General features: G+C 46.6%; 1 protein-coding gene across 4 annotated transcripts in view; it reads left to right on the forward strand.

Moving 5' to 3' along the window:
- Positions 1-20,733, forward strand: part of ITSN2 (intersectin 2) — a 1,355,209-nt gene that overhangs the window by 746,200 nt on the left and 588,276 nt on the right. For all 4 annotated transcript variants that reach the window (XM_086926255.1, XM_086926257.1, XM_086926256.1 and 1 more), the window contains one exon: positions 19,160-19,623. In XM_086926255.1, the coding sequence (XP_086782381.1) occupies positions 19,160-19,623 (464 nt within the window). The remainder of the gene's footprint in view (positions 1-19,159; positions 19,624-20,733) is intronic.

The following is a 20,733-nucleotide window of genomic DNA, read 5'->3' on the forward strand; positions in this document are numbered from 1 at the left end:
TCTGCTTTTGCGTGCTCACCGCGCTGTGTGGCTACTAGCCGGCTGGCTTGTGGCCTTCTTCACGACGCCCGACGACATCACTGCTGCTGGTCTGGTTGCTCCAGACTGGCCCTTGGTTCCTTCTTCAAGAGAGGCACCCCGGACCCTCCTGGTCCACTCCAGACGCCATTTTAGGTCCACCGCGTGGGCTTGAATTTGCCAAGGCTTTGTTGCCCAATCCTGGGTCCAGCGACGCTGACAGCTTCATCCATCGTGGGACAGCTCGCTCCTCCATCCTGGTCGCCGACAACGCCTCCTGGTCCGTGAGATCTGCGAGCACAGCGTCACCCACTCACCTAGTCGAGGTGGCTACCATCCGGTGCCCTCCTGGTGCCCACTGACTACTGGCTAGTAGTCTCGAACTTGGTCCCCTCTGCTTTCAGGTGTCATCTTCCATCGATCCAGGCTTGGATCCATCGAACTTTCTTCACTGGTCGCCTGCCAGCAACTTCTTTCTTCCAGGCTCCTGGTCCGTCTACGAGGATTCCCGACGTCTTTTGAGTCTGGGCTAGGTAACTTCGGCATTTCGGTGCCCCAGCATAGCCTCACTATCCAAGGGTCAGAATCCACTTTCGTTTTCCTCCTACCAGGTCGGGTTCGCCCGAGAACACTAACTTTGCAATTACTAGCTACCATAGACTTTGTCCCGCATCACGCGTGAGAGTGCACACTTTCTGAGTATATGGTTTTCCGTGCCCCTCGGGCATTTGTAATAACTGTGCTAACTTAAGTATTTTTGTAAGAGTTTTGGTTTGTGCTTAGTACCCTGTCCTCATAAAGAGTACAGGGCTGTTGTGATTCCTAATAAATAACTGTTTATTTTCATAACACTTGTGTGGTGTCCTTTCACTGGGTATTCAAGGGGTATATGTGTGGTAAACAGCTGGCTTAACACGCCCTCTCGAGTCTTTAGCCTTAGACTGCTCGTATCCACGCTACTAGGATAGCTGGTCTATAAGGTTGACTTACAACCAATCATCAATAAGGGTTGCTGGGCTGATACATAGTGTTCACTAGAATAGTGAGCACTGCATATCAGGCCACCCTCTCACACCCCTGAACCACAATTAGAGCATTACAAAATTCCACTCAAGAAAAAGATGGACTCTGCTGGTGCCTCTGCCTCTATGGAGCCCGTATCACCACAGGCACAAGAACTTTCACCCACTCATTCCCATGTAGAGGAGGGTGACGGCAACGACGAGGATGAGTATAGCTATCCCGTCTACTCAGACCCAGAGGATGTGACTGAACCATGGTCTGCAGGTGGCGATCCTGGGGACCCGCATTCGGGGCTGGAGCCTCAGCTTTTCTCTGCCAAAACTTCCCCAACAGAGGACTCTGCGGCTTTCAATGCCCTCATTGAAAGAGCGGCAGCCAATCACGACGTCGATCTCCATGCTGACCCAGTGGACGTCGACTTTCTCTTTAACACTTTTTCAGTCTCTGAAAAAACTGTAAAGACTCTGCCAATGCTAAAAGGGGTGTTGAAACATGCGGCTGAGGTGTTCAAGGAGCCCACCCGGGCAAGAGTCATCAACCCACGTATCGACAAGAAGTACAAGGCAGCTCCCACTGATCCTACTTATATCAAAGGACAGTTGTCTCTGGATTCCCTGGTTGTCTCCAATGCTCGCAAACGAGCCAAATCACAAACTACGGGTGATGCTCCTCCCCCAGACAAGGAATCAAAAGTATTTGAGGCTTCTGGGAAAAGGGTGGCTGCGCAGGCAGCCAACATATGGCGCATATCCAACACACAGGCGCTACTAGCGCGTTATGACAGGGCACACTATGATACTCTAGAGACCCTTTTACAGCACTTACCCGATCAATATAAAGAAGCAGCAGAGATGTTGATACAGGAGGGGAAGCTTATCACCAATGCTTCCATTAAGTGCGCTCTGGACGTGGCTGACACCGCCTCGCAAGCAATTAACACTAGCGTTCTGCTTCGTAGACATGCATGGCTAAGGATATCCGGGTTCAAGCCGGACATTCAAACTACCATCTTGAACCAGACAGTCAACCCAGACCACCTGTTTGGCCCCGAGGTTGATACCACCCTCGAGAAGATGAAAAAGGACACCGACACTGCGAAGTCTATGGGTGCCTTGCAGTCCCAGCAGTTTCGGGGTGGTTCCTTTCATCGCTCCAATACTAGAGGCACCTCAAGGGGTCAACTTTCACAGTCAACGCAATTCTACAAAAGCAACACCCAAACTTCTTATACCAACAAAGGTCGGGGTGGATACCGGGGCAACAACGTCAAAGGCAGAGGACGTGGGAACAACAGCTCCAGGTCCTCCACCGCCAACAAACAGTGACGCCTTGTCACTGCCCCCCAACCACGCAACACCGGTCGGGGGGCTACTCCAGCAGTTCCTGCCCATGTGGAAGTCCATCACCACGGACAGGTGGGTCAGAACACTTATCCAATACGGTTATTGTCTGGAGCTCACATCCACTCCACCCAACATACCCCCAAAAATCCGTCCTATGTCCAGCGAGCACTTGCACTTGTTGCAGCAAGAAGTCAACGTCATGCTGCAAAAAGGGGCAATAAAGCTCGTGCCCCTGCAGGAAAGAGGTGCGGGAGTTTACTCCCTGTACTTTCTGATTCCAAAGAAGGACGGATCCCTCAGGCCCATCCTAGACCTCAGGCCGCTCAATTTTTACATTCTATCAGAACATTTCCATATGCTCACGCTGCAGCAGGTTCTCCCACTGCTTCGGCAAGGGGACTTCCTAGCAACTCTGGACCTGAAGGATGCGTACTTCCACATTCCACTACATCCTTCACACAGAAAATACCTCAGGTTCACCATCCAAAACCAGCACTACCAGTTCAAGGTTTTGCCTTTTGGGGTCACCACGGCGCCCAGGGTTTTCACAAAGTGCCTAGCGACTGTGGCGGAGCATCTGAGACGTCAAAACATTCACGTCTACCCCTATCTGGACGACTGGCTCATTCAGGCAAAGTCGGCCCAGCAGTGCTCCGACCACGTGTCCCACACCATTCACCTTCTGCACGATCTGGGGTTCTCACTGAATTACCCAAAATCCCATCTCCAGCCCGCCCACATACGGCAGTATCTGGGTGCTACCATAAACACTCTGGCGGCCACAGCACAGCCAAATTCAGTGAGAGTCGACAGCATTCAATCGCTGATCCAAAAATTCAGACCTCAACACTCGCTTCCAGCAAGAGTGTTCATGCAGTTGATAGGCATGATGGCCTCCTGCATCTCCATTGTCCCGCACGCGAGACTACATATGCGTCCGCTTCAGGAGTGCTTGGCACGTCAGTGGACGCAGGCTCACAACCAGTTGAAAGACCTAGTGTTGGTGAGCGGTCAGGCATACAACTCTCTGCATTGGTGGAATCCACGAAACCTTTGCAAGGGCCGACCGTTCCAAGAGCCTGTGCCACAGATTATCCTGACAACGGACGCTTCTCTCCAAGGATGGGGAGCGCATGTACTCCAATACACGGTGCAGGGACTATGGACGCAGCAGCAGAAGAAGATGCACATCAATGTTCTGGAACTGATGGCAATCTTCATGGCCTTGAAGGCATTCAAAGTACATCTATGCAACAGAGTCGTGTTGATCCGGACGGACAACATGACGGCCATGTACTACATTCAGAAGCAGGGAGGCACACACTCTCCGCAGCTGTCTCATCTGGCTCAGAGCATGTGGAAGTGGGCCATTCAGAGGAACATCTTCCTCATGGCAGAGCATCTCCCGGGCAAGGACAATCAGATGGCAGACCTACTCAGCAGGCACAGCCACCAAATGCACGAGTGGGAGATACATCCATCAGTACTCCAACCGTACTTCCAAAGGTGGGGTCATCCAGAGATAGACCTGTTCGCCACAAGGGAGAACGCAAAATGCCAAAGCTTCGCCGCCAGGTTCCCACACCCACAGTCGCAGGGCAATGCGATATGGATGAACTGGTCAGGCAAATTTGCGTACGCTTTTCCCCCGGCACCTCTGATTCCGCTGGTGGCACGCAAACTCAGGCAGCACTCAATGACTCTCATCCTAGTTGCTCCAACGTGGGCTCGCCAACCATGGTACACCACGTTCCTGGAACTGTCCGTGGTACCGCATCAAAGGCTACATCTCACACCCAGCCTTCTGACGCAGAGCCATGGCGACATTCAGCACCCAGATCCGCAACAGCTCAACCTGGCGATCTGGCTCCTGAAGTCCTAGAGTTTGGCTACCTCAACCTTCCTCCCAACTGCATAGACATCATTCGGGAGGCTAGGAAGCCCACTACTAGAGCCTGCTATGCGGCAAAATGGAAGCGGTTTGTCATCTATTGTGCAAACCACAACATTAATCCGCTTGATGCTTCTATTCAGAACATCATCTGTTACCTGTGTCATCTGTACAAGTGTAACCTGGCCTATACTTCCATTCGCATTCACTTGTCTGCGATGGTCGCATACCTCCAAAATAGACAGCACCTTTCACTTTTCAAGGTGTCTGCCATCAAAGCTTTTCTGGAAGGCCTCAAGAGAGCCATTCCGCCACGGACGCCACCAGCTCCTAAATGGAACCTCAATGTGGTTCTTACAAGACTGATGGGTCCTCCTTTTGAGCCACTACATTCCTGCGAGATTCAGTTCTTGACATGGAAAGTGGCTTTCCTTGTAGCAATTACATCGCTACGGAGGGTTAGTGAACTGCAAGCCCTCACAATCCAAGAGCCTTTCTTCCAAGTTCATTCAAACAGGGTAGTGCTCCGCACTAATCCTAAATTTCTACCCAAGGTTGTGTCTCAGTTCCACATCAACCAAACTATTGAGTTGCCGGTGTTCATTCAAAATCCTGAGTCGCTGGCGGAGCGGATGCTCCACACCCTTGACGTTAAGCGGGCCCTAATGTATTACATTGATAGGACCAAGGATTTTAGAAAAACTAAGCAGCTTTTTGTCGCCTTTGCGCTACATCACAAAGGTAACCCTATTTCCAAGGCTGGTATTGCTAGGTGGATCGTGAAATGTATTCAAATCTGCTATGCAAAGCCAAAACGCACTCTTACCATTCCACCAAGAGCCCACTCCACTAGAAAGTTAGGGGCCTCTATGGCTTTCCTTAGAAACATTCCCTTAGACGACATATGTAGAGCAGCCACATGGTCTACCACACACACTTTTACTAAGCATTACTGCGTAGACGTGCACTCCAAACAGCAGGCAGCTGTAGGGCAGGCTGTTCTCAAGACACTTTTCCAAACTGCTGCAGCTGGCACGGGCGGCCGCCACTAATGGAGGGACTGCTATGTATTCTATGCACAGATATGAATTCAGCAGCCCACATGCCTCGAACTGCAAATGCTACTTACCAGTATGCATCTGTTCTTGGCATGTAGGGCTGCTGACATTCATATCGCCCGCCCTCCTCCCCGGCGCCTGTAGCAGCTGCAGTGTTCACATATAATTTCATGGCATGGTCATCATTCACTGAGTTTCACTCCATCTTGGCCACAATGGCTAAAAACAATCTGGGGATTGAGCCGATGCCCATGCGCACTGTAGTCCAGGGGAGGAGCCACCTATCTCGTGATACTTCGAAGACTCTTCCAGGACAACAATGTGCAATCATCCGGACCCAACACTAGGTGGCGATCTATGCACAGATATGAATGTCAGCAGCCCTATATGCCAAGAACAGATGCATACTGGTAAGTAGCATTTGCATTTGAACATACATAACAGAGAGGACAAAGGAAGGAGAGCAAGAGGGGTGGAGTACAGAAACAAGGCTCTTGAAAAGCAGGAACGGATTCTAAGAAACAGCAGCAACTTAACTGAAAAAAATGCAGAAAAAAGAACACAAATGTAGGACAAGGAATCTGCACACTAAGACATGACTAGAAGTCTGCAGACAGAAGTTGGAACATTGAACGACAAGACCAGGAATGTGCATAAAACAGGAACAGGAAAAGACAGGCTGTAGCAACAAAGTACTGGAACAGAGCAGCAGTAGTAGACACACCAATACTAATAAACAAAACAGTAAAGAATGCATAAAGTACACTAAAAGTAGACACAAGTATAATAGCAGCAAGAAAGCACAAGTTTGTGCAATCTCTGTAGGAAAGATGATTTTGAGAATGCTGAGCACTGGCCTCACAAGAAAAAAGTGGCTACCCACTCAAAGGAGGAGCACAGGTGCAGTCAGAAAGCCAAGTGTGAGGAAATAACCAGGTAATGGGAAATACTAGGAAAACTAGCAGACAAAAGAAGGGAAATAGCAAATCCAGAACCAGAGCGGGTATCAGGGAGCGATGTCCAGAAAGCGTATCTCTATGGTTCAGTATAGCCATAACAACAGTAATCTCGACAGAGGTACACCTGCAAGACATCCTCTAGGCACGTTCCTGAGGGCAGAAGGGACTACATGGACCATAATGCATACCAGTGGTGATGTAGAAACCAGGACTGGAATGGAATGTGGAGAGCAAGTCCAAGAGAGTGTTTTGACCTTAACTGACCAAAAGCCAGAACACCAAAGGGCATTTGTGAGCAATACTGAGGGAAGGATGGCATAATTCTGCCTCAGCAAGTATGTCTTTGTGCACGATATTCTAAAGGGACTATTTTTTTTTAACAATGGATTTGAATTGATGTTATTACAAAGAGAACCCTGAAACAAGCAGTACGTTGGAATCATGACAGTCACAAGTTAACAAACATATACATGAACCTAGTCAGCAGAGAGAGGTTTGTAGCCCGAAGAGGCCCCACCAATTCCCCAGACCTTTTGATGTTTATAAGAACAGCCCCTTGCAGCGTAGAGAGGTTTCTCCTTCTTTGTGCACCACTCTATGGCCTTATTCCAGGCCGTGGTCTCAGGCGAGAGTGCAGAGTTCGATCTCCGCGCTATGTCCCCTTTGGCGATCAATTGATCAATTTTCCCAATCCCACAATGTATTGATCACACTTATTCCCTACTAAGTCTTTCAACTGGCTGAGGAGCACTATGTGGGCAAGCAATCCATAGGCTGCTCCAGCACCTGAAACAGGGTGTCAAAGACAGAGGTCCAGTCTCGCTCAATCAGAAGGCATGCCCAAACTACAAGAAAGAAATTGGCACCCTCCTCGTTAGATCAGGGTCAGGCAGATGACCGATGCTGGCCTGCCCGCCAAAAGCCGCAGGGGAGTCAGATATGTGGTATACAGGAAATTCACTTGCATCATGCAAAGCCTGGAGGATATTGCCAGTTCTCTTGGTTCTAAATGGACTATTTTCACTTGCAGCAGTATTTGTAATGGGCATAATATTATCCTGCTGCAGTATTTCTCATCTTGTACTTTCCAACTTGTGACGCAGTTTAAAATTTCTCTTGTATATGATCACGCTGCCATTTTGGGATATTTGCTGTGATAGATTAGCTGGTTGTGTTATAAGCAACAAGGGGAGTCCAGTGGTATTTAAAGGACCATTGGGTATAAGTATTTTAAAGGAACAAGAGTCCCTTACTGTAAGATACTTTAAAACATTGTACATAGAGATATAATGAAATCTATGTCAATTGTCCAAGTGGAGTTGCAGATGGATTTATTAAAACTTATAGAGCATAATGAAGTGAGAAACACAACAGAAAAAAGTCATAAAAATTTAAGACTCAGGCATTTTACATGTGACTACAATGAAGACAAGAGAATCATGTCTAATTATATAACAGTTTTAGCAGCCATGGAACTGTTTATCGACGACTTTTCGATTCCTTCATGGAGTATTGGGATCATCATCAGGGCATAATGAATTATGCCTGACACGAAGATGCCTGCGAAATGAAACAACCCAATGGGTAGCTGAATGCCAAACCTGGGCAGGAGCCCTAGCAGTCCCGACGCTGCACAATGAAATCTGTTTAGAACGTAAATAATGAGCCATATTTAGGAACCAAATTGTCGAGGCTGATATGAGGCAAGAAAACCTACCAACCAAATTGTGCGGTGTGTACTGGCTGATAATGCCAAAAGCGGTAAATGGATTCGTTGACAAAATCTGGCAGGCAGTAGAGTCAGATGTTGACTAAAAAGTGTAAATGTCTCATTGAAAACAAATACAAAATGTGTTCTGTTGAATGTAATGGGAAATAGTAGAATGGTCAAAAAAATGTCCATGTCTTCCAGGGGTTTGATTGGAACCCAGGGATCTCAAGTGACAGTATGCTGTCCGATGGAAGCTGAATGGAAGCTGAAATGGTGGAAAGTTTCCACCATTTCATTTCAAGACCATTTTTAGAGGAAGAAAATGTAAAGTAGGACCAACCTGGTGGCAGTTTCTGGGCAGGGCTCCCAGGCATGTTGGTTAATCCAAGTGGAACCTATATGTGAAAAATGGATATCAGGTGTTAAAAAGGTCTGATCAAGAAATGGAAACTATTTATAGTAGTTAGTCCCAAGTGAACCTTTCCACATTCTGCATTATTCATATGACTGGATCTCGAGGCACTCCAACAGGATAGATGGACAAGCTGTATACAACAGAAGGAAAGAACACTCAGAGCAGTACTAGGGTCGCACCAGTGTTCAAATGTATCCTTCGACGGATGCCCCAGTGTTTATGAAGTGGAAATTTCTATCCAAAAACTGGACTAATGTCCTGCCTGACGACAAAGAATTAGAAATTTCTAGGGAGGGCATCCCTTCAACTGCTGCATATCTTAGGCACTCTTCAGGACACCACTTAAAAGAATTCTGTAAAAAAAAAGTCACCAGCCTTTGGTGGTCCTGGAACTTCTCCAGTATTGGGGTGTCTTTCATAGATTCACATGCCTGAATCATTCCCATTCGTCGGATTGGGAGTCCCACGGTACATAAAAAAGCAATAATATGCCTATGGAAAAACCAAAACCTTGGTAATAACAAACCAGGAAGTAAAGTAGCCCTAAGCTACAGTGCAAAAAACTTCCACACTCATGACTATCCTAGTCATTTTGTATAGACCAAACTGCAGCCAATCAGGCAACAGCACCCACCAGAATGTTCTCCCCAGAGGCTCAGGCTCTAAGATTTTCTACCGCACGTCGTGTGAAGGGAGTCTCCCTGAGCTTTGCTCAGTTCTTCATAACTTTGGTTGGTTTTTACCTTCTAAAAGATGTCGTCTTCAAAATCCCTCTTCAGGGCTTGTGATTCTTGTGGAAAGCTGAGGCTGTTTAAGGAGGATCCTCACAAGAAATGCATTTATTGTTTATATCCAGATCATGAGGTAAAGGAGTGCAAGATCTGCAGAACCTTTCCTCAAAAAACCCTCAGGGACACTGAGGGTCGTCTACTCCTGTGGCTCCAGAAGATCAAGGACCAGGATAACCCCCTTTCTGAGGTAGGAAGTATAGCCTCGGGGTCAACTAAGTCCTCTAGAAAGAGGGAGGCTGAGGTTGAGAAGACTTCTTCTGGGGCAAAGGTGTTGAGGAAAGCCCAATCCTTTCAGGATTCTGGCGTGCCCTCTACTTTTACTTCAAAAAAGGCTTCTCCACCTTTTAAATCTGGTCCTGGTACGCCTCCGAGGAAAACTTGAAAATCTTCATCTTTCAAGGCAGCTTCTCATAAAATATTACCTCAGAAAAAGACCTCGTCGACTTCAGCCCAAGTTTTTGTTTCAAAAGAAAGGCAGATAAAGATCCACAGGATGGCTTCCATACTGCAGAAAAAATAGTGTGTTTCTGTTCGCAGGTTCAAATCTTTTCTAGGGATGATCTCCTCCTGTATACCTCTCATTCCCAACTGTCGTCTCAAGATGAGGCCCTTGGTGGAAGAGCTCAGTCTTCACTGGGTGCAACATAACTCCTCGGATGAGAAACTCTATTCAATGGTGGATGCAAAGATGCAACCTACAAGGGGGATGTGCATTCCTGACATAGGTGCCCAGATGTATCGTTACCATGGATGCTTCTCTGGAGGGATGGGGGGCACACCTCCAGGGAATAGCAATCAACGGAAAATGGAACGTACAACAGAAAAAATGGCACATAAATCTCCTGGAGCTACGTGCCATCTTTCTAGCTCTGAAGTCTTTTCAAAGAATCATCAAGGGTTCCACGGTTCTGATTTGGAGAGACAATACAACCAGTATGCATTACCTGAACAAACAGGGAGGTACAAGGTCGGCCCGGCCATCTCGTCAAGCGCAAGAGATTTGGAATTGGGCCCTGGATCACGACATCAATCTTTCAGCGATCCACGTTCCAGGGGTCTCCAACGTGCTAGCGGACTCCCTCAGCAGGTCTGCCGTATCCAATCCTGAATGGGAGATCCATCAGCCTACCCTGGATCGAGTATTCCGAGAGTGGGGTCACCATGACCTGGATTTGTTTGCGACGAATCAGAACAGGAAATGCCCACGCTTCGCAAGCTGGATTCCCCACAAGAACTCATGCGGGGATGCACTTTCGATGAACTGGTTTCAGATATTTGCATACGCCTTTCCACCAATTCCTTTAGTCCCCAAGGTCATCAAGAAGATGAAGAGACAACCATGTTGCCTAATCCTGATTGCTCCAAGGTGGCCTCGACAATATTGGTTCACCAAACTTCTCCTCCTTTCGGAGTGCAGTCCAATTCAGTTGCCACGAATACCGAATCTCCTGACCACTCAAGGGGGTCAAGTTTGCCATCCGGACCCAGCTTCCTTGAAATTAGCAGCTTGGCTCCTCAACACGATGAGCTTGCCCACTTAGACATCCCTCCAGATTGTCAAGAAGTTTTGGCCAATGTTAGAGCGCCAGCCACGATTAAGACCTACAAGCTCAAGTGGAAGCGATTTTGTGCCTGGTGTCGCTCTGCCGATCTGCATCCCATCCATGCTAGACCAGAACAGATCTTGCCTTTCTTCCTTCATCTGGCTCGATCAGGTTTATCGCATTCAACTCTGAAGGTATTTCTGGCAGCCATTTCCAGAATCCGGCAGGACGGATCTAATTCTCTTTTTTCTTCAAGAATAATTCAACAATTTTTTAAAGGACTATTCCGTATGTTTCCTCCAATTTGACGTCCACCTCCATCTTGGTACTTGAATGTGGATCTCGCTCAATTCATGCGTCACCCCTTTGAACCCATTCATAAGATTGATCTCAAGTTCCTTTCATGGAAGGTCTCTTTGCTCTTAGCATTGACATCAGCTAGAAGGGTCAGTGACATTCAGGCATTCACTTCGAAATCTCCTTTTTTGCAATTTACTTCAGATTATGTGGTGCTACGTACTAACCCTAGATACATGACCAAAGTTCCATCTGACTTTCATCTTAATGAGACAATAATTCTCAAGACATTTTTTCCAAATCCTCAATCAGCGGCTGAAAGGGCCTTACACTCTTTGGACATCAGGAGATGTCTCAAGTTCTACCTTCAACGTACAGACACTATTCGCAAAACAGACCAACTGTTTGTGGCCTATGGAAAACTGCGCCAGGGATGTGCTGTATCCAAACAGATTATAGCCCGATGGGTCTCATCAGCAATTGGACTCTGTCATCAACAAGCAGGAAGACCTTTACAGTCTTTACCAAGGGCGCATTCTACAAGAGCGTTATCCTCTTCTACCGCTCTTTTCGCTGGTGTGCCTCTTCTTCAGAGCTGCAACTTGGTACAGCAGGCACACCTTTACCAAGCATTACTGTTTGGACTCGGCCAGTGATGCAGATGCTTCGGTGGGAAGAGCAGTTCTTCGCAATCTTTTCAAATAAGGTGAGCCTCTGTTCTCCCTCCTCCTCCTCTATGCTCTTTTTAGACGCTTATAACATGTTTTTCTATTTTAGTACTATGCATGTATACTGTAATACAGATAGCGTCTAATGAGCTTTATGTTATGGGTACTGCTATCTACTCTGATTCAGGCATGTGAATCTATGAAAGACACCCCAATACTGGTGAAGAACAATAGTTACTTGCCTGTAATCTGTGGTTCTCCAGTATTGGTGTCTTTCATAGATTCACATGCACCCGCCCACCTCCCCTCAGAGGCTCCTTCAGGCAATTATGTTGGTTTCACTCCTGTGCGAGAAAATCTGAGAGCCTGAGCCTCTAGGAAGAACATTCTGAGGGGTGCTGTCGCCTGATTGGCTGCAGTTTGGTCTATACAAAATGACTAGGATAGTCATGAGTGTGGACGTTTTTTGCACTGCAGCTTAGGGCTACTTTACTTCCTGGTTTGTTATTACCAAGGTTTTGGTTTTTCTATAGGCATGTTATTGCTTTTTAGGTCTCGGCTAGAAGCGAGCGAAGCTCGCTCTCGCCAGAGACCTTATTGTTACCGGCTCATCTTCCCAGGAGGACAGCACTGGCCGCGCGCGCCGATTTGTTAAGGCCGCGCGCACGAGAACGCGCTCGCGGCCAGGTGCTGTCCTCCTCGAAAGCTGCCTCCCTTCCCCGTGCAGGGCGGGCCGCCGCGCTGCCTGCGGCGACCCGGAAGCATTGCCGGCCAAACAGGAAGTAGGTGCTTCCTGACTATCGCAGTGTTGAGCTCGGTGGGCCGCACTGGCTACAGGCAATGGCTGGAGAGGCGGAGACGGGCCTCAACCCCGCTGCCCACCCCCGCCCCCCAGGCACCCACCGGTTGCGACAGAGAACAATCGCTGAGGTGGCACTGAAGGGAACGACTTCCAGGCCGTTTTCATACAGCGCGAACTCACCCCAAGGACATTTGCATACACAAGGTCAGAATCATCTATGTTTTTTTAGTCCCGCGGAGATTGAGTCATTTGCCCAGAATCACACAATGCTGAACCGATGCCGGAATTTGAACCGGATTCCCCAGTTACAAAGTCAATAGCTCTGGTCGTTACGCTGCATCCTCTCCACAGATGGAGGGAAGCGGCCCCTCAGGTAAAAGAGAAAGAAGATTGTCCCCTCGCTGCTGGGGCCATCCGTCACCGGAGACCCACTGCCCATTACCGGCCGAGCCTGCGGGGTCTCCTGTCTCCTCGGAAGAGGACATAAAACCAGATTTGCAACGCCCTGGGGTCGTGTTGCTGGCTTTTCTTCGCGCCTCAAGATTGTTTTAGCCAGTTGGGACAACGCGTCAGTTTCCTCATCTTTCACACAGGCCCCGTATGCAGCCACTTGATTTGCTTTTATGCCCCTCTAGCTAGTGAGTTAATTGAAGCGGCGAGCGGCGGCCCGTAATGTCCCATTCGCTTCATTGGTGTGCAGGGAGGCGTCACTCGAGCTCGGATATGGCTGTTTCCGTGTTAGTCTTTGCCTGCGATCCCTGCCGGGGAGAACACACAGCCATTGACACCGCCCGACTCGGAGTGCCTAATAGGATCCTGGCAAAACGGGGTGATTTCTGTTCATACAGCCTCTCGGCAGACTGCAAACCACGCTTTCAAGGATCGACAGCGAGCTGAGGAATGTCCCTATGAGACTTGCAAGGGTTTCTGCAAGTGGCTGTTTTGGACAAGTATTTTATTCATTGACAGACCACACCCCCTATTAATGAAAGCTACTAAGTAAGCCTGCAGCATGGTCAGTTTAGCTGAAGCAGTGTACAATGCTGGTACAAAGTGGGTAGGACCAGTTAGCAGACATGCAGAGAATTCTAAATCAGTTTAATAAAAGGTATGTTGTGGCTGGCAGTGCATGCTGGAGGGGGCATTTTGAGTGTACTCACACCTGAAGAACAGACTCTCACATGAGGGAAGAGTGTCTGAAAATCGGGCACAGTTAAAGGCAGAATGGCCGGCTCTGTCCAACCGCTGGGAAGATTAGAAGTGCATGAGTTGCATCCAAGACAAGAAAAAAACGGGTCTCTGTAAAGTGTAGGCAAGGGAGACGTCTTGCAGCAAATGCAGAGTGAACACAAGAATACATGCGAATTAGACAGGGGCGATAGTCTTCCTCCATAATCCATTAAAAATTGCTGGGTACAGGTGCAGTGTGGGAGATGAAATGCAGCCCCTGGGGCTGAAAGGAGCAGGGCCAAGAAAGAAAGGCAGCAAATGTTAGGTGTCGAAACAGTCGACTCTGGCAAAGGGAAAACAATCGAGAGATTAGGGCACAAAGAAGTTGCTTGGCAACTAAGGTTTTGCCATTAATACATTGTAAAGGAGGTACAGTGGACTCCTCACAGCACAACCTTGGACACAAACCTACCTGCCTGTGGTCGGAAAAATTATGAGCCTCAAATAAAATTGAATTGAGACAGAGTTTAGACTAACATGGCAAGATGGGCACAGCTACATGTTTCAGCGAGCTCTAGCAAAAGTTTCTTTGCCAGTGACCCAACCATAACCTTTACCAGCGCAGTGCTAAAGTAAGAGTTGGTGAGGGCCTTGACTGCTTTAATGAGAAATGGGGTTTAAATCAGCTCCTTAAATAAAGCAGGAGGGCAGATATCTAGTGTGGGCTCTGACATTTTGCTCTTGTTCACAACAGATACAAACTCTACAAGTGGGCACCAGGACCCTGAGGACGCTACTTTCCGGGCAGCTGGTGTGGGAAGCAGGAAGTGGTGGGCACAGGAAGGGGGGGGGGCACAGGGGGACTAGGGACAGAGGGGAAACAAGGACGTGGACCTGCCCAGGCCGTGCTGTGGCCATACATGTAAAGCTAAGACTGAAGAAGCTACTACTACCTCTTATCTAGCTCCTTTGAGCTCCTTCGTCCTACATGACACGACAAGAACATTATTTAAATTTTTAGGTCTCGGCTAGAAGCGAGCGAAGCTCGCTCTCGCCAGAGACCTTATTGTTACCGGCTCATCTTCCCAGGAGGACAGCACTGGCCGCGCGCGCCGATTTGTTAAGGCCACGCGCACGAGAACGCGCTCGCGGCCAGGTGCTGTCCTCCTCGAAAGCTGCCTCCCTTCCCCGTGCAGGGCGGGCCGCCGCGCTGCCTGCGGCGACCCGGAAGCATTGCCGGCCAAACAGGAAGTAGGTGCTTCCTGACTATCGCAGTGTTGAGCTCGGTGGGCCGCACTGGCTACAGGCAATGGCTGGAGAGGCGGAGACGGGCCTCAACCCCGCTGCCCACCCCCGCCCCCAGGCACCCACCGGTTGCGACAGAGAACAATCGCTGAGGTGGCACTGAAGAGAACGACTTCCAGGCCGTTTTCATACAGCGCGAACTCACCCCAAGGACATTTGCATACACAAGGTCAGAATCATCTATGTTTTTTTAGTCCCGCGGAGATTGAGTCATTTGCCCAGAATCACACAATGCTGAACCGATGCCGGAATTTGAACCGGATTCCCCAGTTAAAAAGTCAATAGCTCTGGTCGTTACGCTGCATCCTCTCCACAGATGGAGGGAAGCGGCCCCTCAGGTAAAAGAGAAAGTGGCACGTTACAGGCAGTCACTGTAATTATGCAGCATTGATTGGGTACATTCCTTGGCAGTATTATACATTCATTATGGCAGGGTAGCGCACATTGATGCAAAAAACGAATCTCTATGTAAAATGAAAAGGTCTCTTAATACATATTCAGAAGATGCTATATTCTTGACCAACAAATTATTTTTGTCACCGGGAAGCACAGAAAAATAATTTAAGCAACTGCCTTTAATAGCTGTCATAGTAAAATATACAACGCAGCAATTAGCAGAAAAGAAGCCTAAATATAATTACAAGTATTCCTCAGGTATTTTTTAAGAAATGGTCTTCAGTTTTCAGTAAATTGGGTGTGCCTACTAGCATTGATTGGGTACATTCCTTGGCAGTATTATACATTCATTATGGCAGGGTAGCGCACATTGATGCAAAAAACGAATCTCTATGTAAAATGCAAAGGTCTCTTAATACATATTCAGAAGATGCTATATTCTTGACAAACAAATTATTTTTGTCACCGGGAAGCACAGAAAAATAATTTAAGTAACTGCCTTTAATAGCTGTCATAGTAAAATATACAACGCAGCAATTAGCAGAAAAGAAGCCTAAATATAATTACAAGTATTCCTCAGGTATTTTTTAAGAAATGGTCTTCAGTTTTTGGTTAATTGGGTGTGCCTACTATGGGCTTCCGGAAGTACCTTTCCCCTTTACGAAACAGATTGTCAGAAAATATGTATGTTACGCATTATATTTAAATGCAACAATAAAACCTTTTGGGGGATGTTTCTACACTAAGAATGATCTCTTGAACTGTGGTAGCCAGTGTGTCAGGGGCCCAAGTGTAAGGAAGAAAATGGATACCCATCAGTGCTTAATCTGCGTCGGTGTTTTCCGGCCCTTGTGTGAGAGTGTGCAGGGTGAGCAGGGTGTTTGTAGGGTGAGCAGTGTGTGAGTGTGCAGGGTGAACAGTGTGAGAGTGTGTAGGGTGAGCAGTGTGTGAGTTTACAGGGTGAGCGTGTGTGAGTGTGTAGGGTGAGCAGTGTGTGAGTGTGTAGGGTGAGCAGTGTGTGAGTGTGTAGGGTGAGCAGTGTGTAGGGTGAACAGTGTGTAGGGTGAACAGTGTGAGTGTATAGGGTGAACATTGTGTGAGTGTGCAAGGTGAACATTGTGTGAGTGTGCAGGGTGAGCAGTGTGTGAGTGTGCAGGGTGAGCAGTGTGTAATTTTGCAGGGTGAACATTGTGTGAGTGTGTAGGGTGAGCAGTGTGTGAGTGTGTAGGGGCAGTGTGTGAGTGTGCAGGGTACAAAAACTCGAATTAAGTCCACCACACACATAAGACCACACACATAAGACCACATACACACACACACCACACACACACATCACCACACACACACTCTCAGACCACACTCTCACCACCACACACTCACCACCACACACTCACCACCGCAACGCAACGACACACACAACCACACACACAACCACACACACACACCACCAGCCGTCAGTGCACACTTTTTCCGGGCGCAAACACCACCAGCAGTCAGTGCATGCTTTCACCGGGCACAAACACCACCAGCCGTCAGTGCACGCTTTCACCAGGCACACACCACCAGCCGTCAGTGCACACTTTCACCAGGCACACTCACCACCAGATCCACTTCTCTGGCACCCCTTTACCAAGGCCCCAGGTACTACCTAGTGAGAGGTTTACATTTCACATCCGCTTAAAGCAAAGAGTCTCTGAAATTTTTAACACCAGTTGTAGATCGCGTACTGCTGTGCAAAATGTAAGGATTTACAAAGAATTGCTACAGACTCCAGTCTATGACCACATCTTCAAGACCAGGCCGGGGGTTTCCTAACACCAATAGCTTACAGCTTCACCACAAAAAACAAACAAGCGAGCAATGGATGTAAAAAAACCTCAAACGTCCTTTTTAGGTCGAGGGAAACTGAACTGAACTGAGATTTTAAAGCGCTACAGTATGCTTAACTCAGTAATCCCTACATGGCCACGCTCCTGGGTAGTTGATTTGTTTATATATGTCCAAAGAAGGTCTAGAAGGGCTGCATCAATGTCACTGACTACATATATTAATCACTTTAAATTAATTGTGGTAATTTTTTAATTATAAGGATTTCCATATATACGGCTGAAAAATAGCACAAGGCGAGGATAATGAAATTCAACAGTACTGCGAAAGCATGGCTTACATTACAAACAAAGTCTTGCAGTTGCCCATTGTAAATGACAATGCCATTTATTTAACGATTAAGCTACTGGCAATGTAAATGACAATGCCATTTATTTATGATTTAAAGAAAAAAAAAAAGAAATGTCATGAGCAATGCCAATAGCTCTACCTTTAATGATGCCGAGACCGTTGCATTGTAAATGCTTGTTTATGTACCGTGGGACTCCCACTCGGACGACGGGGAATGATTCAGGCATGTGAATCTATGAAATACACCAATACTGGAGAACCACAGATTACAGGTAAGTAAGTATTGTTCTTATCCTCCCTCCTAGACGTCAGGCTCACTAGACACATTTCTAGCACAGTGATTGAAATGCCGTTCTTCTATCTGATTAAGGAACTTTCCCTGCTTCTTAGTCAGCCCAAGTTACATTATGTGCTGTTTGTCCTCCTGTCCATGTTGTATACTGTATGTGCTATGGAAGGTGGAGTGTTGGATTAGGCGATGGAGTGTTCTACTTGGTGTCAGTTGAGGCTTGTGCTTCAGAGTATGCTGGGCCGAGCAAGAGTTAGCATCTGTTTTTTGTGCTGTGTGAGTGAGTGAGGAATTTGGACTTTAGAGGATATGTGTGGTGCTTTTCAATGATAATTAACCTGCCTATTTCATCTTCTAGTATCAGTACTTTCTCATTGCATCCTATCAAAAGGCTGAAGGTTGTTAAGCAAAGCATGCAGTGCAGCCTTCCTCTTACTTCCAGGCTGGTTTTGAATTTCTGTTGCATCAAGAATGGATTTTTAATATAGAATGCCATTGGTTGATGATCAGAAGTCAGTCCATAGAAAGTTCCCATAATTCATGCTGCCATTTGTAAGATATGACATAAGATGCATTTGTAAGGTACAAGCTCACCCCGTGCAGCATCTTACACTGAATATCAGATGTTGACTTCAGAAGGCTGATTCCACCCACTGGGATTGAAACCTATTACCATGAGTTCAAGCGCAGGCTCCTGGATGCATTAGTCCACTGAGCTGTCAGCTCACTGGATACAGTGTGGCATAGTTCATGTTCTAGGAGTCTTCAAGTTCAACGTGTTTCAGTGCAGTGTAGTGACCAAGAAGCTCCCGTCTTTCCTCCAATTTGACCCAGTCTCTTACCAGTGCAGTCCAGACCACTTCAGAGGCATTTTGGTATGTTCTGCAGGAACTATACCTGAATAACACACAGAGCAGAGGAGTCAATCTTGAGTGGGCCTATTCTTGAAGTGAACTAGGTGATTGCAATGCTCTTCAGTGGCAAATGATGTATAGGGCGGTAAAGCGTCTTGTGCCGTGCTTTAGCATATGTTGCTTATGAAGTTGTGAGCTGACAGGTGGCATTATGCAGTTTCAGAAGACATGAGGCCCTCCTGTCACAAGTTTGACTGCTTACTATGGCTCAGACACACAATATTCTTTATCTTATAAATATCAAAACGAATTGGTAAATCAATTCTGATTGCAGATTTGACCCTTTTTCACAGGATATGATTTTGATAATAATTGGTGTCATCCTTTCTGCGATTCAAATTGAGAATAATTAATACTTTTTTCATGCACTTTCCATATATTTTATAGGCAATCAAAACTAGAGAAGGAAAACCTTTGGAAGGAAAAAGTTCGTCTGGAAGAAGAAAACAAAAAGAAACGGCTTGAAGAGGAACAAAGACAGGAAAAAATCCGGCTTGAAAAGCAGCAAGCTGAGGAGGCAGCTTCTAGACTAAGAGATCAGGAAGCCCAAAAACAGAAACTCGCAGAGGACAAACATCGTGAGCAGGAACAGAGAAGCAAAGAAGTGGAGGCTCAGAGGGAAGAAGAACAAAAGCAAAGACGGCAGGAAGAAGAAAAGAGAAAGCAGGCGCAAAGCCGGAAAGAAGCCGAAGATAAGCGCAAGCAGCAGGAGGAAGACAAAAAAAGAAATGAAATGCCAAATCGAAAAGAATCAGAAAAACGGATTTCTAAGATCAGTTTGGACGAAAAGTTTGTGGACAAGATTAAGCAAATTGGGGGAAGAAGCCTCAACAGTGAGAAACGTAAAGAAGGTACATTTTATATGCTACATTTACATTATTGGACATGGCTCAAAAGTAATTTTTAACTCAATATGCTTCTAGGAGGGCACTTTGAAAAACAGATCAATTAATCATAAAAAAGTGGTGGAGTCCTTACAATTGAGCACATTCTGTATCTGCAGCACCCTTTTAACAGATCTGTGGCATTATAAAAAAAACTATTGTTTAAATATTCCTCGAGGATTTGTGAAAATCGTCTATTGTATTTCTTTTTTAACCTCCACTCACGAATGAGGGAGAAATGAAGCAACTTGTATAAAGGGAGAATACTTGGGGTGAAAAAGGTGGAAAGAGCCATCCATCAATGCACATTAACAATGCTAAGTAATGTACTTATTTAATTTACTGCTAGCCAATCTGAGTTCTGAGTTATACAAAGGAGTGAGCGTCTGCCCTCTGTTGTTTATTTAAGAAAAACGATTGAACAAAGTAAATGATCAAATACATAGCAATAAACTACATAACATCAAAAAGAATCATAAAAGTTAATGAACATCTTCTCTTTCCTGACAGTACATCTGCACATGGAAATGTAACATGCAACCATTGCAACAATTTAAAAAATCGGTCTTTATGTGTAATAATCGAGAAACTGCTTGTTCTTTTAGACTATTGTATTTAACGATTGAAGCTTATCCCCCATAAAGCTATTAAAAACAGTTAGCGCTCATAGAGCAGCGTTCTAACAAAACCCCTGTTTGTAATTTATTTGCTTGTTATTACACTATTCCTAATCTTTATGTCCTCTGCCTAAATGCTTGCCATATAAGGTTGGCTGTGCTGGACTAGGTTTTAAAAGCCCAGTCCTCTTTCAGAGCTATATCCTAACCAAAGAATGCCTAAAACATGCATATGCAATGCAATAGGTCTCGCATTATTAAAGTTTGAGCTATTGGCATTGTTAAATAATGCAACACCAATAGCTCAAACTTTAATAATGCGAGACCTATTGCATTGCAAATGCTTGTCCTAAACTTGGGAAGGTTCGACTGTGAGACCAGGGGATGAAAAACCGATTCCTGCAGTTGACGCATCAGTTTACTAACCACCGACAAAAAGCTAAAACATTTTTGCACACAC

This window comes from Lissotriton vulgaris, chromosome 6 (assembly GCF_964263255.1).
Source record: "Lissotriton vulgaris chromosome 6, aLisVul1.2, whole genome shotgun sequence".
In the NCBI taxonomy this organism is placed as follows: Eukaryota; Metazoa; Chordata; class Amphibia; order Caudata; family Salamandridae; genus Lissotriton; species Lissotriton vulgaris.